Genomic DNA, 19,244 nt, shown 5'->3' with positions numbered 1-19,244 from the left:
GCATATGGAAAGTCTAGTTTGAAGTATCCAATGAAGGCATTTGGTGATGCCTTACTAGAACTCAGGAGAGGGACTTGGGTTGGATATATAAATATGGGAGTCATCTGCATAGATATAATTAAATCTATAGCAGCTGATGAGGTTACCAAGTGAGAGAATATATAGAGAGAAGAGGGCTCAGGACAAAAAAGCCTTAAAGAATAACCAGTTGGAGAATATCTCAGGTCATGATATGGATAATGAATGAGCAAAGGAGGCTAAGAAGGAGTGTTTTAATAGATAGAAGGAGAACCAAGAGAGAGCAGTATCATGAAACCTAAAGAGGAGAAAGTAACTAGGAGAAAAGGATAGTCAACAATGTTAAAGGCTGCAGAAAGGTCAGGATGGATGAGGGTGGAGAAAAAGCCATCAAATTGGGTAAATTAAGAGATTATTGGTGATTTTGGAGAGAACCGATTCGATTGAGCAACATGATTCTAAGCGAGATTGCAAGAAACTAGAGATTGCAAGAAGCTAATGACTTCAGTTAGAAGAGAGAAACTAGAGTCACCAAGTATTGACAGTTTTATATAGGAGTTTGGCCAAGAAGGGGAAAGAGAGATATAGGATGATAGCTTGTGGAGAATGGTAGGGGACTGCTGAGGGTTTTTTCCTTTGTAGCCAACAGAGAAGGAACCAGTAGGTAGGGAGAGTTGGGAGATTAGAATATAGAGAAGATAATGGGGGCAGTTAGATGGAGAAGATTAGGAAAGGATAGAATCAAGGATGAAGGCAGAAGTGTTAGACTTGGCAAGGAGACCGCAGTGTCAGAGATTGGGGGAACTAAGGAGAGGATGAACATACAAATAATGAACCAATTTCAGTGATGCTTTCACTACACCACACTGTTTTACCCACCAATATTAGTACATGAGCCTCGAAATATGTGGACAAGGGAAGAGAAAGCTGAACATTTGCTTCAGATTTAATATAATTTTCCCAGGGAGATAAGATTTTTGTTCTTTTGGTGTACTGTTTCCATAGTGCCAGGGATGAAATGGTAGAAAAGGTGGAATCACCTAAATCTTAATCTATCTACAGACACATAGAGCTTTTGGTTCTCTTACTGTTCAGTCTTTATCTTGTAATAAGTGAGTTGACCTACTGCTGTAGACATCAGCTGCAGCATTCTAGCTATAGACACAAAGCAGCAACCGAATGAAAGGATGCTTACAGATTCACCTCAGAGAGGCAAATAAAAAGGTTGGTAACATTGTGCCCAAAGGCAACAAGAAACATTTAAACTTGGTCATCTACAGTAAGTAATAGACCACCATGAAGTTAATTGGAGCTTATACACCTACATCTGTTGTGGAACATGAAAATATAGACAAATTCTGTGAAGAACTTAACAAGAGTCAGCATATACCTTGTACAGACTTTGGAATGAAAATAGCGGCAGAGGGAGGACAGCAAAAATTGTTGGAAAATGTTCTAGGATCAAGAAATGAAAGAGAGAGGTCAAAGACTTGTAGATTAAGAAGCTTCATAACTGAACATTCTGTACACTTCAGTAAGACTTGGAAGGTGTTAGACATGATGAGCATCAAATAACAACATAAAAATGAAATTGACTGTATCTTAACAGATAGGAAGCAACTGGTTATAGATGTCGCAGTGTCTTAGAATCACCTGTCTGCATGTGGTCAGGTTATTTCCTGGTTATAGGAGAGGCAAAAGTAAATTAGGAGAAAAGATAAAATTGGAAGATACTGCTTGTGTACCCTTTGGCAAATCACTTAACTTTTCTGGGGCTCAGTTTCTTCATCTGTAAATTGAGGCATTTGGATTACAAACAGCTCTAACCTGACCATGTTAAACATGTTGCAAATTATAAGAAATTTAAAATAAGCAACACTAAAGACATTGTTACCATTTATTAGAGAAGTTTAGCTGATACAAAACAGTTACTAGAGTGTGGAGTTGGAAAGAGCCAAGAAATTTCCTCAGCCTGCAAACATAGTCTCCTTGCCAAGCAGAGACATGGCAGCCAAGGGCAGCATTCCTTTAAAAGATAAGTCCGTTTGCAAAATATCTTAGAGGAACATGTTGGAAGACTTTGTATTATGTCGTCTCACAAAACAGTGAAAGGCAATTCAGAAAACTAGTCTGTAGCGAACTTAGATCATACTGAGAACATTTATACATGAAGTTCGAAGTAGAACAGTACATACATATAAAAAGGAACAGATTAACATTATTATTTTTAATAGTACTAATTACATGTAAGGAGAATTTTTAACATTTGTTTTTTTAAAACTATTGAGATCCAAATTATTTCCCTCCCTCATTCATCACCCCTTCCTAAGATGGTAAGCAATTTGATATAGGTTATATATGTGCAGTCATGTAAAACATTTCCATATTAGTCATGTTGTGAAAGAAGAAACGGGCCTAAAGAAAAGAGCCATGAAAAAAAATAATGTGAAAATAGCATGCTTCAATCTGCATTCAGACCCCATAGTTCTTTTTCTGGATGTGGATAGCATTTTCCATCGTGTGTCCTTTGGAATTGTCTTGAATCATTGTATTGCTGAAAAGAGCTAAGTCTATCAAAGTTGATCATCACACAGTGCTGCTGATACTTTGTATAATGTTCTCCTGGTTCTGCTCACTTCACTTTGAATCAATTCATGTAAACTTTTCCAGGTTTTTCTGAAATCTACCTGTGTCTTATAGCACAATAGTATTCCATTTCATTTATATACTACAACTTGTTCAGCTATTCCCCAAATAATGGGCATCCCCTCAGTTTTCAATTCTTTGCCACCACAAAAAGAGCTACTATAAATATTTTTGTGCATGTTGATCCTTTTCCTTTTTTTGTGATCTCTTTGGGATACACACCTAGTAGTGCTGTTGCTGGACCAAAGGATATTCACAGTTTTATTGCCTCTTGGGCATAGTTCCAAATTGCTCTTTAGAATGGTTGAATCAGTGCACAATTCTGCCAATAGTATGTTAGTGTGCTAATTTTCCCACATCCTTTCCAGCATTTATCATTTTCCTTTTCTGTCATATTAGAGATTGGCATTGTTATTGATTTATTTTCATAAGAGATGCTAGTAGAACAATTATATTTAGATTTATTCCTTCAGTCTCTAATATATTTAGAGGAGTAGTAATAGCATTAAAAAAAGATGTATCCTAGTAAAGTGTTTAGATCAGACCAAATGCAAAAAAACATCCATGCTGGAGGTATTACATTTTTAAAGGTAACAGATCTTCTTTAAAGATATTTTAAAGAGAGGGAAAAAGATATTTTGAAAAGGGAAAAAATTTCCATTTCCAAAAGAATGGAAAAGATTTCTGATAGTGCTTTAATCAAAAAAGACAAATAAGATTGTGAATGATCCAATTTATTATTTATGATAATAGTCTATGTATGTGGTGCAGTGGATAGAGCATTGCTCTTGGAGTCAAGAAGACTCATCTTCCTGAGTTCAAATCTGACCTCAGACACTTACTAGCTGTGGTACCCCAGGCAAGTCACTTGTCCTGTTTGCCTCAGTTTCCTCATCTGTAAAATGAGCAGGAGGAGGAAATGGCAGACCACTCCACTGTCTTTGCCAAGAAAACCCAAATAGGATCACAAAGTGTCAGACACAACTGAAATGACTCAGCAACAAATACATCAGTAGTATCCGTTATGAAAACATGAGAAATAGGTACACTTTCTGTACCTGTTTATGATTTTCTAAAGGAGATGTCTTTAGAGTCCTACAAATGATTGGTATAGAAAGAACAAGATTGTAGAGTCACAGATTTGGAGCTGGAGGCCATCAAGTCCAATCTCCTCACTATACAGATGAGGAAACTGACGCACAGAACAATTAAGTAAGTTACTAGGGTCACACAGCTAGTAAGTATCTGAGGAAGTGCCCACATTCAGCACTCCAACCAATACACCATACTTCCTCAGGATCTCACTGGGTTGATTTTTGATTGATTTTTAAAATGGTATTTGTTTGGGTAGAGTAAAATAGAGCCTTGAATGCTTTTTGTGTACAAAGTGTGAAACATTAAACATGAAATACAAGAGTCAATGACAGATAAGCCCATGAAGGTAAATTTGTTCTGTGAACTGCTGGATATCGACATCAAAGTGAGACCTATACTCTTACAAGGTGTTCATTACTGTTATAGAAGATATCTTTGAAGAGTCCAAAAAAAAGGGCTTCGCTATTGATGGCAAGCTTTTCCAAATGTTTATATGTGAAAATGATATACTAATTGCATTGAAACACCACAAAACTTCTTCATTAAGATAAAGAGCCATGTGAAAGAAATAGATATAACCATATGTACCGGAAAAGCAAAGTGGATGAAAGATGTTGCCCGCAAGATTACACACTGATGAATGACTAGCCTCTTTAGTTAATCCATTGTTATAGATAATATAATTATGTATAATTATATAATCATTATATAATTTCATGGTGCTCCAAGTGATTGGTTATCAGGGGCCAGAACTGAAAAGAAAGAAGTGATTGGGAAATTCTGTGGTAGTTTTGATTATTATAAATTCGTCACTGCCTTGAGAGACCATTTTTCTAATACCTGTATTTTCCCAGTGGGGCTAAATCTTGGCAAATCATGGAATATAATGAGCTTGGAAGTATCAGAATTATAAGTAATCCACATGGCAATAGAAAGTTGCATGGAGGACATTAATAGACTGTAATGTGTAGTAAATGTTGATTTGTGCACAAGAGGTGGTATAAAAAATATTATTGAGGACATGAATGACTGGAAAATAAAGGTAGGCTGATGATACAGTGAGAATGAGAGACAGCACATAAGCAACCTGAGTAATACCCGAAAGATATTAAAGGAACCAGAGGAAGGCCTCAACACAAAGTATGTCTCCTCTGAGATGGGTTTATGGAAAGACATAGAAAAAACCATGTATAAGAGGCAGAGCCAAGATGGCAGAGTGTTAGGAAGCAGTGTGGTGAGCTCCCCTCCACAGACTTCTCCAAACAGTTCTAGAAATGTACCAGACTGAATCCTGATGAGGAAATCCAGAAGATCACAGTGAATCATTTGTTCAGCCCATATTGCAGGTCAGCATAGGGAAACAGGGAGGTCTGTGGACACCAGAGATGATTCAGGCCAGAATCTTGCCATGCTCTGAGCATTCCATGGTTCAGGCCAAGAGGAGGTTCCTACCCATACTGGACATATGTACCTGGGCACTGCGATGGGGACAGGTTCAAACTGGCAGATTTGTTGCTTACTGCCTAGTTCCATGTCACAGATATACAGGGCAGACAGAGAATGGAACCTGTGTGGAAAGTGGCATCCCTAAATAAGAACACCTTGGGCAATGTATGGAGAAAAGAGGAAGTTTGGAAGGCAGCAACAGGGGGTGTTTGGCTGAACCCTCAGAATTATTCTAGCCTGCAAAGGAATAACCAGAACAGGAAGCCCATACCAGAAGGGAGCCTACACTATGGCCCTTCTGTCAGTAGATCTTTCTAAGATAGTCTGAGTCCTACAGCAGACTACTGTTGCTCAGACCCAAACCCAGGTCAGGAACTTACAGAACTCAGAACAGCTATCAGATTTTTCCCTAAATCACACCACTTTGGGCGTGCTGAAAATTTGTGGGTCCCTAGACTGTCACTGAGACCTTGGAATAACATAACGTTCCATACCCCAGGAAAGAAAGCAACAGGACTAGTTCAGACCTTCTCTCTAGAATTGTGGTAGAGCCAAGTCCTAACATCAAATCTGAAGTGAGAAAGGAAACTAGAAGAATGGGCAAACAAAAAAAGAACTCCACCATAATAAGCTATTATGATGGTAGGGAGGCTCAGGACTCAAATGCAGAAGAGAATGATTCCAAAATATCTACAAGTAATGTCCCAGAGAAAAGCACAACTTGGGCTCAAACTCATCTTAGAATTCTTGGAAGAGATGAAACAAGAGTTTTTTTAAAAAGTGTAAAATGTTTTAATAAATGTAATAGGAGTGCTTGAGGAAAAAATTGGAAAAGAAATGAGAGCTACAGAAGAAAGAATTGGAAAGGGAATTAATAGTTTGGCACAAGAGATACAAAACCTTGTCCAAGTAACAAACTCCCTGAAAATTCAAATGAACCAAATATAAACCAGTGACTTTATGAGACAACAAAACATACTAAAGCCAAGTCGAAAGGCTGAAAAAAAAAGTAGTAAAACATGTAAGATAACTGTAGAGCAAAAACAAATGACCTGAAAGTGATTGAGGGGGAAAATTCTAAAAATAATTGAATTATCTAACTGCCATGACAAAAAAAAAGGAGTCTAGACATTACATTTCAAGAAATCTTCAAAGAAACCTGCCTAGATCTCTTAGAACCAGAAGTCAGTAGAAATAGAATCTACTGCTTACCTCTTGGAAAAAAAAAAAAACAAACTTCAAAAGAAAAATTCTTATAACAGTATAACCAAGATATAGAATGGTAGAACAGAGTAAACATGTAATGCACAGTAGTGAATGATTACAGCAATCTTGTGTTTGACATATGTGAAGATTTAAGCTTTAGGGACAAGAATTCACTGGTAAAAAAAAATGTTGGAAAAACTGGAAAGCTTCTGGCAGAAACTAGTATAGACCAATATCTTATGTCATTTACCAAGATAATGTTAAAATGGGTGAATGACCTAAATAAAAGGAAATATCAATAAATTAGAAGAACATGGAACATATTATCCATCAGACTGATGGATAGGAGAAGAATTTATGAATAAACGAGAGGGTATTTGGAGATGTAAAATGGATAATTTTGATCACATTAAATTAAAAAGGTTTTCTACAAATAAAACTAATGTAGCCAAGACTAGAAGGAAAGTAGAAAATTGGGGGATAGTTTCAAAGGTCTCATATTTCAGCTATTTAGAGAACTTTATCAAATTTATAAGAATATGAGTCATTCTCCAATCAGAGGATATGAACAAGCATTTGGGTGAAGAAATCAAAGTTATGTATAGTCATATAAAAATGCTCTAAGTCATTAGTGATTAGAGAAATGCAAATTAAAACAATTTTGAGAGCAGAGCCAAGATGGCAGAGTAAAGGCAAGGACTCGCCTGAGCTCTCCCCCAAATCCCTCCAAATACCTTTTAAAAAATGACTCTAAACAAATTCTAGAGCAGCAGAAGCCACAAAAAGACAATGAAACAAATTCCCAGCCTAAGACAACTTGGAAGGTTGGCAGGAAAGGTGTGTTGCACCAGGGTGAATGAAGGGCATAGTCCAGCACAGACTGAACCCCAGCAAACCTGAGGCATTGCTTGGGGCCACTGGATCACTAGCCGCAGTGGTGGTTTCCAGACCTCTTGGCCCACAGATGCCAAAGATAACTTAGAAGGTCAGCAGAAAAGGTCTGTTGCACCTGGGTGAGAGTGGAGCACAGTCCAGTGCTGGCTGGGCCAGCACAGCCTCAGCAACAGCAAACCAAGAGCAGGCCTTGGGAGTGACTGAATCAGCTGCCATAGCAGCTGCTTCTAGAGCTCTCACCCCACAAACGGTAAGGGAGTTGAACAACTGGTCAGAAGGAGATTCCAGGGTCTTTTTGCTAGCAGTGAGGCAGGACTCTGTTGTTCTTCGCATACTTGGATTTGGGCCACAGTCCTGGATGGCAGTTCCAGGGCAAGAAGGAGCACTAGCATAGCAGAGCTTGGAACCACAGTGGTGGAGGGGGGGTGGGGAGAGATCCCTTATCACAATTCAGAATGTCCCAGAAAAGAGTGCTTGTGGTCACTCATAGACCAGAGCACAGGCCAGGAGAGTAGTGAACACCTCTCCTTAGATCATACCACCTTGGAAGAACAGAAAACTTAATAGGTCCCTAGAAATACCTCTGAAAACATCTGCATAAAACCTCTGAAGCTTGGGACAGTGCGCCCTCCACCCTGGAAGCAGAGCCCTACTTTATCAAAGAGTTAAAAGTCAACTAATAGGCTGGGAAAATGAGCATACAATGGGAAAAAAAAAAAACCTGACTCTTGAAAGTTACTTTGGTGACAAGAAAGATCAAAACACTCTCAGAAGAAGACACAAAATCAAAGCTATGAATTGGTCTGAGGCTATGGGAGAGCTCAAAAAGGATTTTGAAAATCAAGTAAGAGAGGTAGAGGAAAAATTGGAAAGAGAAATGAGAGTGGTACAAGGAAATCATGAAAAACAAGTCAACACCTTTGTAAAGGAGACACAAAAAAAAAAAAATGCTGAAGAAAATAACACTTTGAAAAACAGTCTAGGCCAAATGGCAAAAGAGGTCCAAAAAGCCGATGAGGAAAAGAATGCCTTAAAAAGCAGAATTGGCCAAATGGAAAAGGAGGTCCAAAAGCTCACTGAAGAAAATAATTCCTTAAAAATTAGAATAGTGCCAATGGAAGCTAATGACTTTATGAGAAATCAAGAAACAATACAACAAAACCAAAAGAATGAAAAGGTAGAAGACAATGTGAAATATCTTATCAGAAAAACAACTGACCTGAAAAATCGATCCAGGAGAGATAATTTTAAAATCATTGGACTTCTTGAAAGCCATTTAAAAAAAAAAGAGCCTAGACATCATCTTTCAAGAAATTATTAAGGAAAACAGTTCTGATATTCCAGAACCAGAGGGTAAAATAGAAATTGAAAGAATACACCAATTGCCTCCTGAAAGAGATCCCAAAATGAAAACTGTCAGGAATATTATAGCCAAATTCCAGAGTTCCCAGATCAAAGAGAAAATATTGCAAGCAGCCAGAAAAAAAAAAAAGACAGTTTTATGTTGAAGAGCCACAGTCAGGATAACACAGGGTTTAGCAGCTTCTACAATGAAGTATTAGAGTGCTTGGAATAATTATATTATTCCAGAGGGCAAAGGAGATAGAATTACAACCAAGAATCACCTACCCAGCAAAACTGAGTATAATCCTTCAGGGGAAAAATGAATATTCAGTGAGATAGAGGACTTTCAAGCATTCTTGATGAAAAGACCAGAGCTGAATAGAAAATTTGACTTTCAAATACAAGACTCAAAAGAAGCATAAAAAGGTAAACAGGAAAAGGAAATCATAAAGGACTTAATAATTTTAAACTTTATATTACTGAATGGGAAGATATTTGTAACTCATAAGATCTTTTTATTAGGGTAGTTAGAAGGAGTATATATAGACAGAAGGCACAAGTGTGAGTTGTATATGAAAGGATGATATTTAAAAAAATAAAATTAAGAGGTGAGAGAGGAATGTATGGGAGAAAGAGAAAGGGAGAGGTAGAATGTGTCAATTACTTGATATAAAAGAGGCAAGAAAAAACTTACAGTGGAGTGGAAAAGGAGGAAGGTAAGGGGGAATGAGTGAACCTTAGTCATCAGAATTGGCTCAAAGAGGGAATAACATACACACTCAATTGGATACAGATATCTGTCTTACACTACAGGAAAGTAGGAGGGGAAGGGGATAAAAGAAGGGTGTGTGTGTGATAGAAGGGAGGGCAGGTTAGGTTGGGGAGTAGTCAGAAGCAAAACACTTGAGGGACACGTTGAAAAAGAAAATTGAATAAATGGGGGAGGGGGATGGAGGGAAATACAGTTAGCAGTAGTAACTGTGAAAGGTCTCATTTCTCAGACATACAGAGAACTGGGTCAAACTTCTAAAAATAAGAGCCATTCCTCAATTGATAATGATCAAAACATATGATTAGTTTTCAGATGAAATAATCAAAGCTGTCTATAGCCATATGAAAAAATAACTCACTATTGATTGGAGAAATGCAAATTAAAACAATTGTGAGGTACAGGTTCATACCTATTAGATTGACTAATAGAACAGAAAAGGTAAATGACATGTTGGAGGTATGTGGGAAAAATGAAACTTTAATGCACTGTTTAGAGTTATGAACTGATAAAACAGTTCTGTAGAACAATTTGAAACTATGTCCAAAGGGCTATAAAGCCATGCATACCCATTGACCTAGGTCTGTATCCCAAAAGAGATTAAAATAAAAAAAGAAAAAGGCCTATATGTATGAATATATTTATGGCAGCTCTTTTCTGGGCGTAAAGAATTAGAAGTTGAGGGGAAGCCCATCAATTGGGGAATGGCTGAACAGGTTGTGGTATGTGTTTATGATGCAATACAGTAGAACTATGAGAGTCAATGAGCAGAATGCTCTCAGAAAAACCTGGAAACACTTGCATGAGCTGATGCAAAATGAAACGTACTATGTACAGAGTAACAGCAATATTGTAAGATGATCAGCTGTGAATGACTTGGCTAGTCTCAGCAATACAACGACCCAAGACAACTCTGAAGGACTTATGATGAAAAATGCTATCCATCCCCAGTGAAAGAACTCATGGTGTCAGAGTACAGATTGAAGCATTTTTTTAACTTTATTTTTCTTGAGTTTTTTTTTTTGTCTATTTTCTTTCACAAGGTGACTATTGTGGATATGTTTTCCATTACTATACATATATAACGTATATCAAATTGCTTGCCTTCTCATTGAAGAGGGTTGGGAAGGGAAGAAGGGAGAGAATTTGGAACTCGGATTTTAAAAATGAATGTTAAAAATTGTTTTTACATGTAATTGGGGGAAAATGAAATACCAAATAAAATCTTAAAAAAGAAAACAACTTTGAGGTATCATCTCACACCTATCAGATTAGCTAAAATGATAGAAGGGGAAAAATGACATGTTGGAGGAGATGTGGAAAAATTGGGACACTAATAATACACTGCTGGAAAATTGAGAGAAAATCTTTACAACTAGTGTCTCTGATAAAGGCCTCATTTCTAAAATATACAGGGAACTGAGCCAAATGTATAGGAATACAAGTCATTCCCCAGTTGAGAAATGGTCAAAGGATGTGAACAGGCATTTTTCAGAGGAAGAAATTAAAGATATCTATAGGCATATGAAAAAATGCTCTAAATCACTACTGTTTAGAGAAATGCAAATAACAAATAGCAAATAACAAAACAGGAAAATGATAAATGCTAGAGAGGATGTGGGAAAATTGGAACATTGTTACATTGCCGGTGGAGTTGTGAGATGATCCAGCCATTTTGGAGAGTAATTTGGAACTACACCCAAAGGGCTATAAAAATGTTCATACCCTTTGACCCAGCAATACCACTTCTAGGGTTGTATCCCAAAGAAATCACACAAGCGGGAAAAGGACCCATATGTACAGAAATATTTATAGCGGCTCTTTTTGTAGTAGCTAAGAACTGGAAATCAAGAGGATGACCATCAATTGGGGAATGGCTAAACAAGTTGTGGTATATGAAGGTAATGGAATACTATTGTGCTATAAGAAATGAGGATGATACAGACTTCATAACAACCTGGAAAAACCTACACGACATAATGCTGAGTGAGGGGAACAGAGCCAGGAGAACATTATACACAACCACAGATATATAGATTCTGTGAGGACTAACCCTGACAGACTTTGCTCTTCTCAGAAACACAATGTGCAAAGACAACTCCAAAGGACTCACAATGGAGAATGCCATCTACATCCAGAGAAAGAACTATGAAGTATGACTGCAGATTGAGGCACACTTCATGCTCTTCTTCCCCCCCCCCCTTTTTTTTTTTCTTCTTTTTCTCTCTCTTGTTTTTGTTTTTGGGTTGGGGTTTTTTTTTTGGTCCTGTTTCTTCTTTCGCATGATTCATTTCGTTGATCACAGTTCTTCTCCATAACTTGACTAGTGTGTAAATTAGTTCAATGCAGAGTTATACGTGGAAGCTATATGGGACTCCATGCCTTCTTGGGGAGGGAGCGGGGAGAAGGGAGGGAAGAAAATCTGGAACTCAAAACTATGTAGAACCGAATGTTGTATACTAAAAATAAAAAAAAAACATTAAAAAATTAAAAAAAATAATACACTGCTGGTCAAACTGTGAACTGATCTTACCTTTTTGGAGAGTGATCTAGAATTATACTGAAAGAGTTATGAAACTGTGTATACCCTTTGATCCAGAATTACCACTATTAGGTTTGTTTCCCAAAGTGACCAAGGAAAAAGGAAAAGAACTTCAGTGTTTTAAAAATATTTGTAGTAGCTTTCTTTGTGGTGGCAAAGAACTGGAAATTGAGGGGAATTGGGAAATGGCTAAACAAGTTGTGGTATATGCTTGTAATGGAATACCGCTGTGCTGTAAGAAATGATGAGCAGGTTAATCTTAGAAAAACATGGAAAGGCTTGCATGGAATAATCAAGAGTGAAATGAGCAAAACCAGAGAATTTTGTATGTAGTAGCAGCAATATTGTTGGAAGAATAGTTGTGAATGACTAAGTTTTTTTAAGATATATATATATATATATATTGTTTATTTTATTTTTAGTTTACAACACTCAGTTCCCCTGCCTTTCGTCGTCCTCCTCCCCAAGACGGCATGTGATCTGATATAGGTTCTATATATACCTTCACATTAAACTTATTTTCCCAATAATCAAGTTGTAAAAAGAAGAATTATAACCAATGAAATGAATCATGAGAAGGATGAAACAAAACCAAAAATAAAATTAAAAAAAAAAGAGCAAATAGTATGCTTTAATCCGCATTCAGACTTTGCAACTCTTTCTCTGGATGTGTATAGTCTTTTCTATCATGAGTTTTTTGGAGCTGTCTTAGTACCTTGCGTTGTTGTGAAGAGCCAAGTCTATCAAAGTTAGTCATCACAGAAGCAATGTGGCTGTGGTTGTGTATAATGTTCTCCTGGTTCTGCTCCCTTCAGTCATCATCAGATCATATAAGTTTCTCCAGGTTCTTATGGAGTCCATCTGCTCCTCATCTCTTTTTTTTTTTAATTTAATTTAATATATTTGCTTTTCAGCATTTATTTTCACAAGAGTTTGAATTACGAATTTTCTCCGCATTTCTACCTTCCTGCCCACTCCAAGATGGCATATATTCTGGTTGCCCCGTTCCCCTGTCAGCCCTCCCATCCCCCTTTCCCTTCTTCTCTTGTAGGGCAAGATAAATTTCCTAGTTGCATGGAAAAACTGTTTTTGTTTTTGAACATTTGTTTTTAAAACTTTGAGTTCCAAATTCTCTCCCCTTTTCCCTCCCCGCTGACCCTCCCTAAGAAGGCAAGCAATTCAACGTAGGCCACATGCGTATCATTATGTAAAACCCTTCCACAATACTCATGTTGTGAAAGATTAACTATGTTTTGCTCCTTCCTAACCTATCCCCTTTTACTGAATTTTCTCCCTTGACCCTGTCCCTTTTCTGTAGTGTTTGTTTTTGATTACCTCCTCCCCATCTGCCCTCCCTTCTATTGTCCCCCCTTTTTTATCTTCTTCCTCCTTCTTTCCTGCGGGGTAAGATACCCAACTGAGTATGTATGGTATTCCCTCCTCAGGTCAGATCTGATGAGAGCAAGATTTACTCCTTCCTCCTCACCTGCCCCCTCTTCCCTTCCTATAGAACCGCTTTTTCTTGCCACTTTTATGCAAGATAGTTTACCCCATTCTGTCTCTCCCTTTCTCCCTCAATATATTCCTCTCTTATCTCTTAGTTGGATTTTATTTTTTTAGATATCATCCTTTCATATTCAGCGCACCCTGTGCCCTCTATATCTACATATATACATACATAGACACACACATATGTATATATATGTATACACATATATATATATATATGCATATTCCTTTTAGCTACTATGATACTGAGGTCTCATGAATCATATACATCATCTTTCCATGTAGGAATGTAAACAAAACAGTTCAACTTTAGTAAGTCCCTTATGATTTCTCTTTATTGTTTACCTTTTCATGCTTCTCTTGATTCTTGTGTTTGAAAGTCAGATTTTCTACTCAGCTCTGGTCTTTTCACTGAGAAAGCTTGAAAGTCCTCTATTTTATTGAAAGTCCATATTTTGCCTTGGAGCATGATACTCAGTTTTGCTGGGTAGGTGATTCTTGGTTTTAATCCTAGCTCCATTGACCTCCGGAATATCGTATTCCAAGCCCTTCGATCTCTTAATGTAGAAGCTGCTAGATCCTGTGTTATCCGGATTGTTTTTCCACAATACTCAAATTATTCCTTTCTGGCTGCTTGCAATATTTTCTCCTTGACCTGGGAGCTCTGGAATTTGGCAACAATATTCCTAGGAGTTTTCTTTTTGGGATCTTTTTGAAGAGGCTATCGGTGGATTCTTTCAATTTCTATTTTACCCTCTGGCTCTAGAATATCAGGGCAGTTCTCCTTGATAATTTCTTGAAAGATGATATCTGGGCTCTTTTTTTGATCATGGCTTTCAGGTAGTCCAATAATTTTTAAATTATCTCTCCTGGATCTATTTCCCAGGTCAGTGGTTTTTCCAGTGAGATATTTCACATTGTCTTCCACTTTTTCATTCCTTTGGTTCTGTTTGATAATATCTCGATTTCTCATAAAGTCACTAGCTTCCACTTGCTCCAGTCTCATTTTTAAGGTACTATTTTCTTCAGTGGTCTTTTGGACCTCCTTTTCCATTTGGCTAATTCTGCCTTTCAAGGCATTCTTCTCCTCATTGGCATTTTGGAGCTCTTTTGCCATTTGAGTTAGTCTATTTTTTAAGTTGTTGTTTTCTTCAGTATTTTTTTTCAGTATTTTTTTTTTTTTGGTTCTCCTTTAGCAAGTCATTGACTTGTTTTTCATGGTTTTCTCGCATCATTCTCATTTCTCTTCCCAATTTTTCCTCTACTTCTCTAACTTGCTTTTCCAAATCCTTTTTGAGCTCTTTCATGGCCTGAGACCAATTCATATTTTTCTTGGAGGCTTTTGATGTAGGTTCTTTGACTTTGTTGACTTCTTCTGGCTGTATGTTTTGGTCTTCTTTGTCACCAAAGAAAGATTCCAAAGTCTGACTGAATCTGATTGTGTTTTCGATGCCTGGCCATGTTCCCAGCCAACTTACTTGATCCTTGAGATTTTTGTCAGGGTGTGACTGCTTGTAGAGTAGAGGGTACTTTGTTCCAAGCTTGAGGGGATGTGCTGTTGTTTTCATAGCTATTTCTATACAGCCAGCTCTGCCACACCAGCACTCCTCCTTCCCTAAGAAACGCCAACCCGGACCTGACTCAGATCTTCAGCAGGCTCTGCACTCCTGCTCTGATCTGCCACTTAATTCCTCCCACCAGGTGGGCCTGGGGCTGGAAGTAACTGCCACTGTAGTTCTGTAGCTGCCCCACCCCCACTGCCCCTGGGGTGGTAGCTGAACCACAAACTCCTTTCACTCTGTCCCCTGCAGCTTTTGCCACTAAGCTTCTCTGTTGTCTTTGATGTTTGTGGGTTGAGAAGTCTGGTAACTGCCACAGCCCACTGATTCAAGGTGCTAGGGCCTGTTCTGCCCGACTCCTGGTCTGGTTGGTCCTGCCGCTGCCCACACTGAGCTCCGCTCCCTTCCGCTCCATGCATGATAGACCTTATCCAGTGACCATCCAGGCTGTCCTGGGCTGGATCCCTGCTTCCTCTGCTATTTTATGGGTTCTGCAGTTCTAGAATTTGTTCAGAGCCATTTTTTATAGGTTTTTGGAGGGACCTAGTGGGGAGCTCACGCAAGTCCCTGCTTTCCAGTGCCATCTTGTCTCCGCCCCTGACTACTGCTCCTCATTTCTTATAGCACAATAGTATTCCGTTACATTCATATACCACAATTTGTTTAGCTATTCCCCAAATGATGGGCATCCCCTTGATTTCCAATTCTTTGCCACCACAAGAAGAGTGTGAATGACTAAGTTATTCTATTATAAATATTCAAATCAACTATAAAGGACCTGTGAAGGAAGATGCTATCCACCTATCTATCTATGTTAAGTAGTTTTCTTTATTGCAGGATGGGGAGGGAGGGAGACAGTAAAGAACTTAAAATGTAACAAAAGATATAAAGGAGCCACAATCAGAGTCACACATGGTTTAGCAACTTGAAATATAGTATTCCAGGCAAAAGATGTGGGCTTATAGCTAGAAAAAACTTATCCAGCAAAACTGAGTGTAATGCTACAGGGAAAAAAAATGGGCTTTTAAAGTCTTTAAAGGACTTCCAAGCATTCCTGATGAAAAGACCAGAGTGATGGAAACAGTTTGATTTAAACACAGGAATGAAGAGAAACATAAAAAGGTAAACATGAATGAACAGTGATAAAGGATTAAATAAAGATAAACTATTTATATTCAGATATGGGGAGATGATACCTGGATCTCTTCTGAACCCTGTCATCCTCAGGTTCATAGAGGGAGTCCAATTAGACAAGGTCTGAGAGTGGTTCTCTTATGTCTTGGTGATCTTAAGAGAAAAATGGAAAGAGGGGAGGGAACGGAAAGGAGTGCTAGGCAAAGTTATTTCACATAGTGAATATGCATAAGCTGACATCTAGACAAATAAGGAGGTTGAGAGCAGTGACTTATACTTGAACTTCCCAAGAAGGAAGTATACACACTTACCACACATACACATAGGTACAAAATACATTTTCCTCTATAGGGAAATAGGAGGAAAAGGGCAGGAGGGAGGAAGGGAAATTAGATGGAAAGGGAGATTAAGGGAGGGAATAATTTTGAACAAAAACTCTCAGGATGTACAAAAATAATTCTAGCTCTTCTTGAGGGGGCAAAGGATAGGAGCCTGAAGGAGGGGTGTCCATAAATTGAGGAATGGATGAACAAGTGATGGTATATAAATGAGATGGAATACTGTTGTGCTGAACTCATCAACATAATGACCAACCAGGATTCCAGAGGACTTATGATGAAACATGCTACCCATTTCCTGACAGATGAAGAATTGATGCAGGATGAGACAAATATTTTTTGGGCATGGCCAATGTGGAAATTTTGCTTTGATTGACTATACATGATTGTAATAGGTTTTTGTTTTCTTGTATTATTATTTTGGGGTTGGGATTCGGGAGGTTAAGAAGGCATATTGTGGATGATTAAAGCAAAGTATTAAAAAACAGAACAAAACTTTTATAGATAATGTGAAGGTGTGGAGGGGAGTGGCCATACCACAGAAATCTCAGATCTTTCAGTGTCAGAGTAGGAATCTGTACTTGCAAAACCACCTAGCTGGGCCCATGTTCCATTAAATGTCTTAATTCATGTTCATATAACACTTTAAACTTTACAAAGTGTATATTGGCATACAATGTAGTAAAAAGAATACTGTGTTCGGAGGCAGAAAACCTGAGTTTGTGTCCTAGCTTTGCTTCTTACTAACTCACTGGCTTTTCACAAGTTGCTTAGCCTCACTTTGCCCCTGTTCCTTGCATTCCTTACCAGCTCTGAACCTTATGATCCTAAAATGAGGAAACTGACACTTAGAACTATTTAAGCAATTTATTTGCTCTAGGTCATACAGCTAGTGTCAGCACAGATTTAAACCCTCAAATTCTTTAGTCGGTGCTCTCTACTATGTCATACATTGTTTACATTTAAGCTTTTGTTTTCATACTGTGTATTTTTAGATGACAGAGATTGTCTTTGTCACTCTCTAAGGTGATACTTTTTCTTTGAAATAAATTCTTAGCCTCAGGAAGGGAAAATAGGGTGATTTCATGTCTTCTTGAATTTATATACTTTCCAATCAGCAAAAAGGACTTTTTCTTTGAAATAAACTTTAAGCTTCTAAATTTTGCCTATTTGACATCTCCTCTTTGTTGGATGCCTTTCCAGATCATGCCCTCTAACTGGAAGTGTCCCTCTGGGTGTGATCTCATCTTCCATGGATTTATTTATCATCTCTGTGCTAATGATTCTCAGTTCTACCTGTGCTGCCCAAACTCTCTGCTGACTTCAAGGCTTACATCTTCAACTGCCTTTAAGATACCTCTTAACTGAATGTACAGTAGACATCTTAAACTCAGTATGTCCAAAATGGAACTTGTTATCTTTCTCCTCTATTACAGTAGAGGGAAAAACCATCTTCCTAGTCTTTTGGGTTCACAACCTAGAAGTCATCCTGGATTCCTCACTCTCTGACTTTCCATATCCAACTGATGCCAACGTCTATCAATTTCCCCTTTGTAACATCTCCTGAATAAGCTCATTCCTCTCCTTTGACACTACCATCACTCTGATGAAGGCCCTTATCACCTCACACCTGAATAATTTCAGTAGCCTGCCGGTGGGTCTGCCTGCCTCAAGTCTCTCCCCACTCTAATGCATTCAGCCACTAAAGTGACTTTCCTAAAGCACAGGTCATGACCTCCACCTGAAGGGGTCTCTCTCCTGCCCCAACCAATAAACTCCAGTGACTTCCTAGCCCCTCCAGGATCAAATACAAAATGCTCTGTTTGGCATTCAAAGCCCTTCCATCCCACTGCTATCATGGAATGGTAGGAGAATGTCTTCTTTCATCTTACTCTTCTGATCTAGTGACTCTGGCCTCCTGGCTGTTCTAGGAATGAGGCACTCCATCTCTCAGTTCTAGGAATTTTCTCTAGCTGTCCCCTATGCCTAGAATGCTCTTCCTCTTCTGCTCTGACTGCTGACCTTCCTTGTTTCCTTTAAGTCCCAACGAAAATCTCATCTTTTACTAGAAGCTTTCACCAGCCCCTCTTAATTCTAATGCCTCCCTTCTGTTGATTATTTCCTGTTTGTCTTGCATGTAGCTTTTTTTTTGTATACATATTTTTTGCATACTTTCTGCCCCATCAGATTGTAAGCTCCTTGAAGGCACAGACTGTTTTTTGCCTCTTTATAACTTAGCAGATTGCCTGGCTCACAGTAGGCACTTAATAAATGTTTATTGATTGATGTTACTTACGTAAGTATGCCAGATTGTTACATACATCAGCAGTTCAGAGGATGCAAAATTTTAGGATCAAGTACATTTGCTTATGGATTTCTGGTTGGGGAATATTACATTTATTTTAAATAGATTTTTCGTCATGAAACCTTTAAAATTAGGAGTTGGATCCCTGAGATAATCAATGGTTGTATTCTTTTTGTTTGAATTTTAGGCATCTTGTGGTCAGAAGCAATTTTCCTTGAGGCAAGACCCCAGAGGAAGACCAAGAGTGTAGATGCCCTAAAGAAGTGTGAACATGACCCCCACGTCCTACTCGCTGTGGCTAAGTGAGTAACTCTTCCTTTTGTATGTTTTTATGCTATGTGGCTGTATTAAGAGAGGTGTAGGTTTCAGGCATAAAGAAGTGATAGTCTCATTATGGTGAGACAACATCTGAAATATTGTATTCAGTTCTTTGCCTCAT

General features: G+C 38.2%; 1 protein-coding gene across 1 annotated transcript in view; it reads left to right on the top strand.

Moving 5' to 3' along the window:
* PRPF6 (pre-mRNA processing factor 6) overlaps positions 1–19,244 on the top strand; it is an 80,674-nt gene that overhangs the window by 54,383 nt on the left and 7,047 nt on the right. Inside the window, exon 19 of the mRNA XM_036751183.1 lies at positions 18,993–19,107. Coding sequence (XP_036607078.1) covers positions 18,993–19,107 — 115 coding nt within the window. The remainder of the gene's footprint in view (positions 1–18,992; positions 19,108–19,244) is intronic.

This window comes from Trichosurus vulpecula, chromosome 3 (genome assembly GCF_011100635.1).
Source record: "Trichosurus vulpecula isolate mTriVul1 chromosome 3, mTriVul1.pri, whole genome shotgun sequence".
In the NCBI taxonomy this organism is placed as follows: domain Eukaryota; kingdom Metazoa; phylum Chordata; class Mammalia; order Diprotodontia; family Phalangeridae; genus Trichosurus; species Trichosurus vulpecula.
Note: the sequence above shows the minus strand (reverse complement) of the source record. Positions and strands in the feature narration are given on the sequence as shown.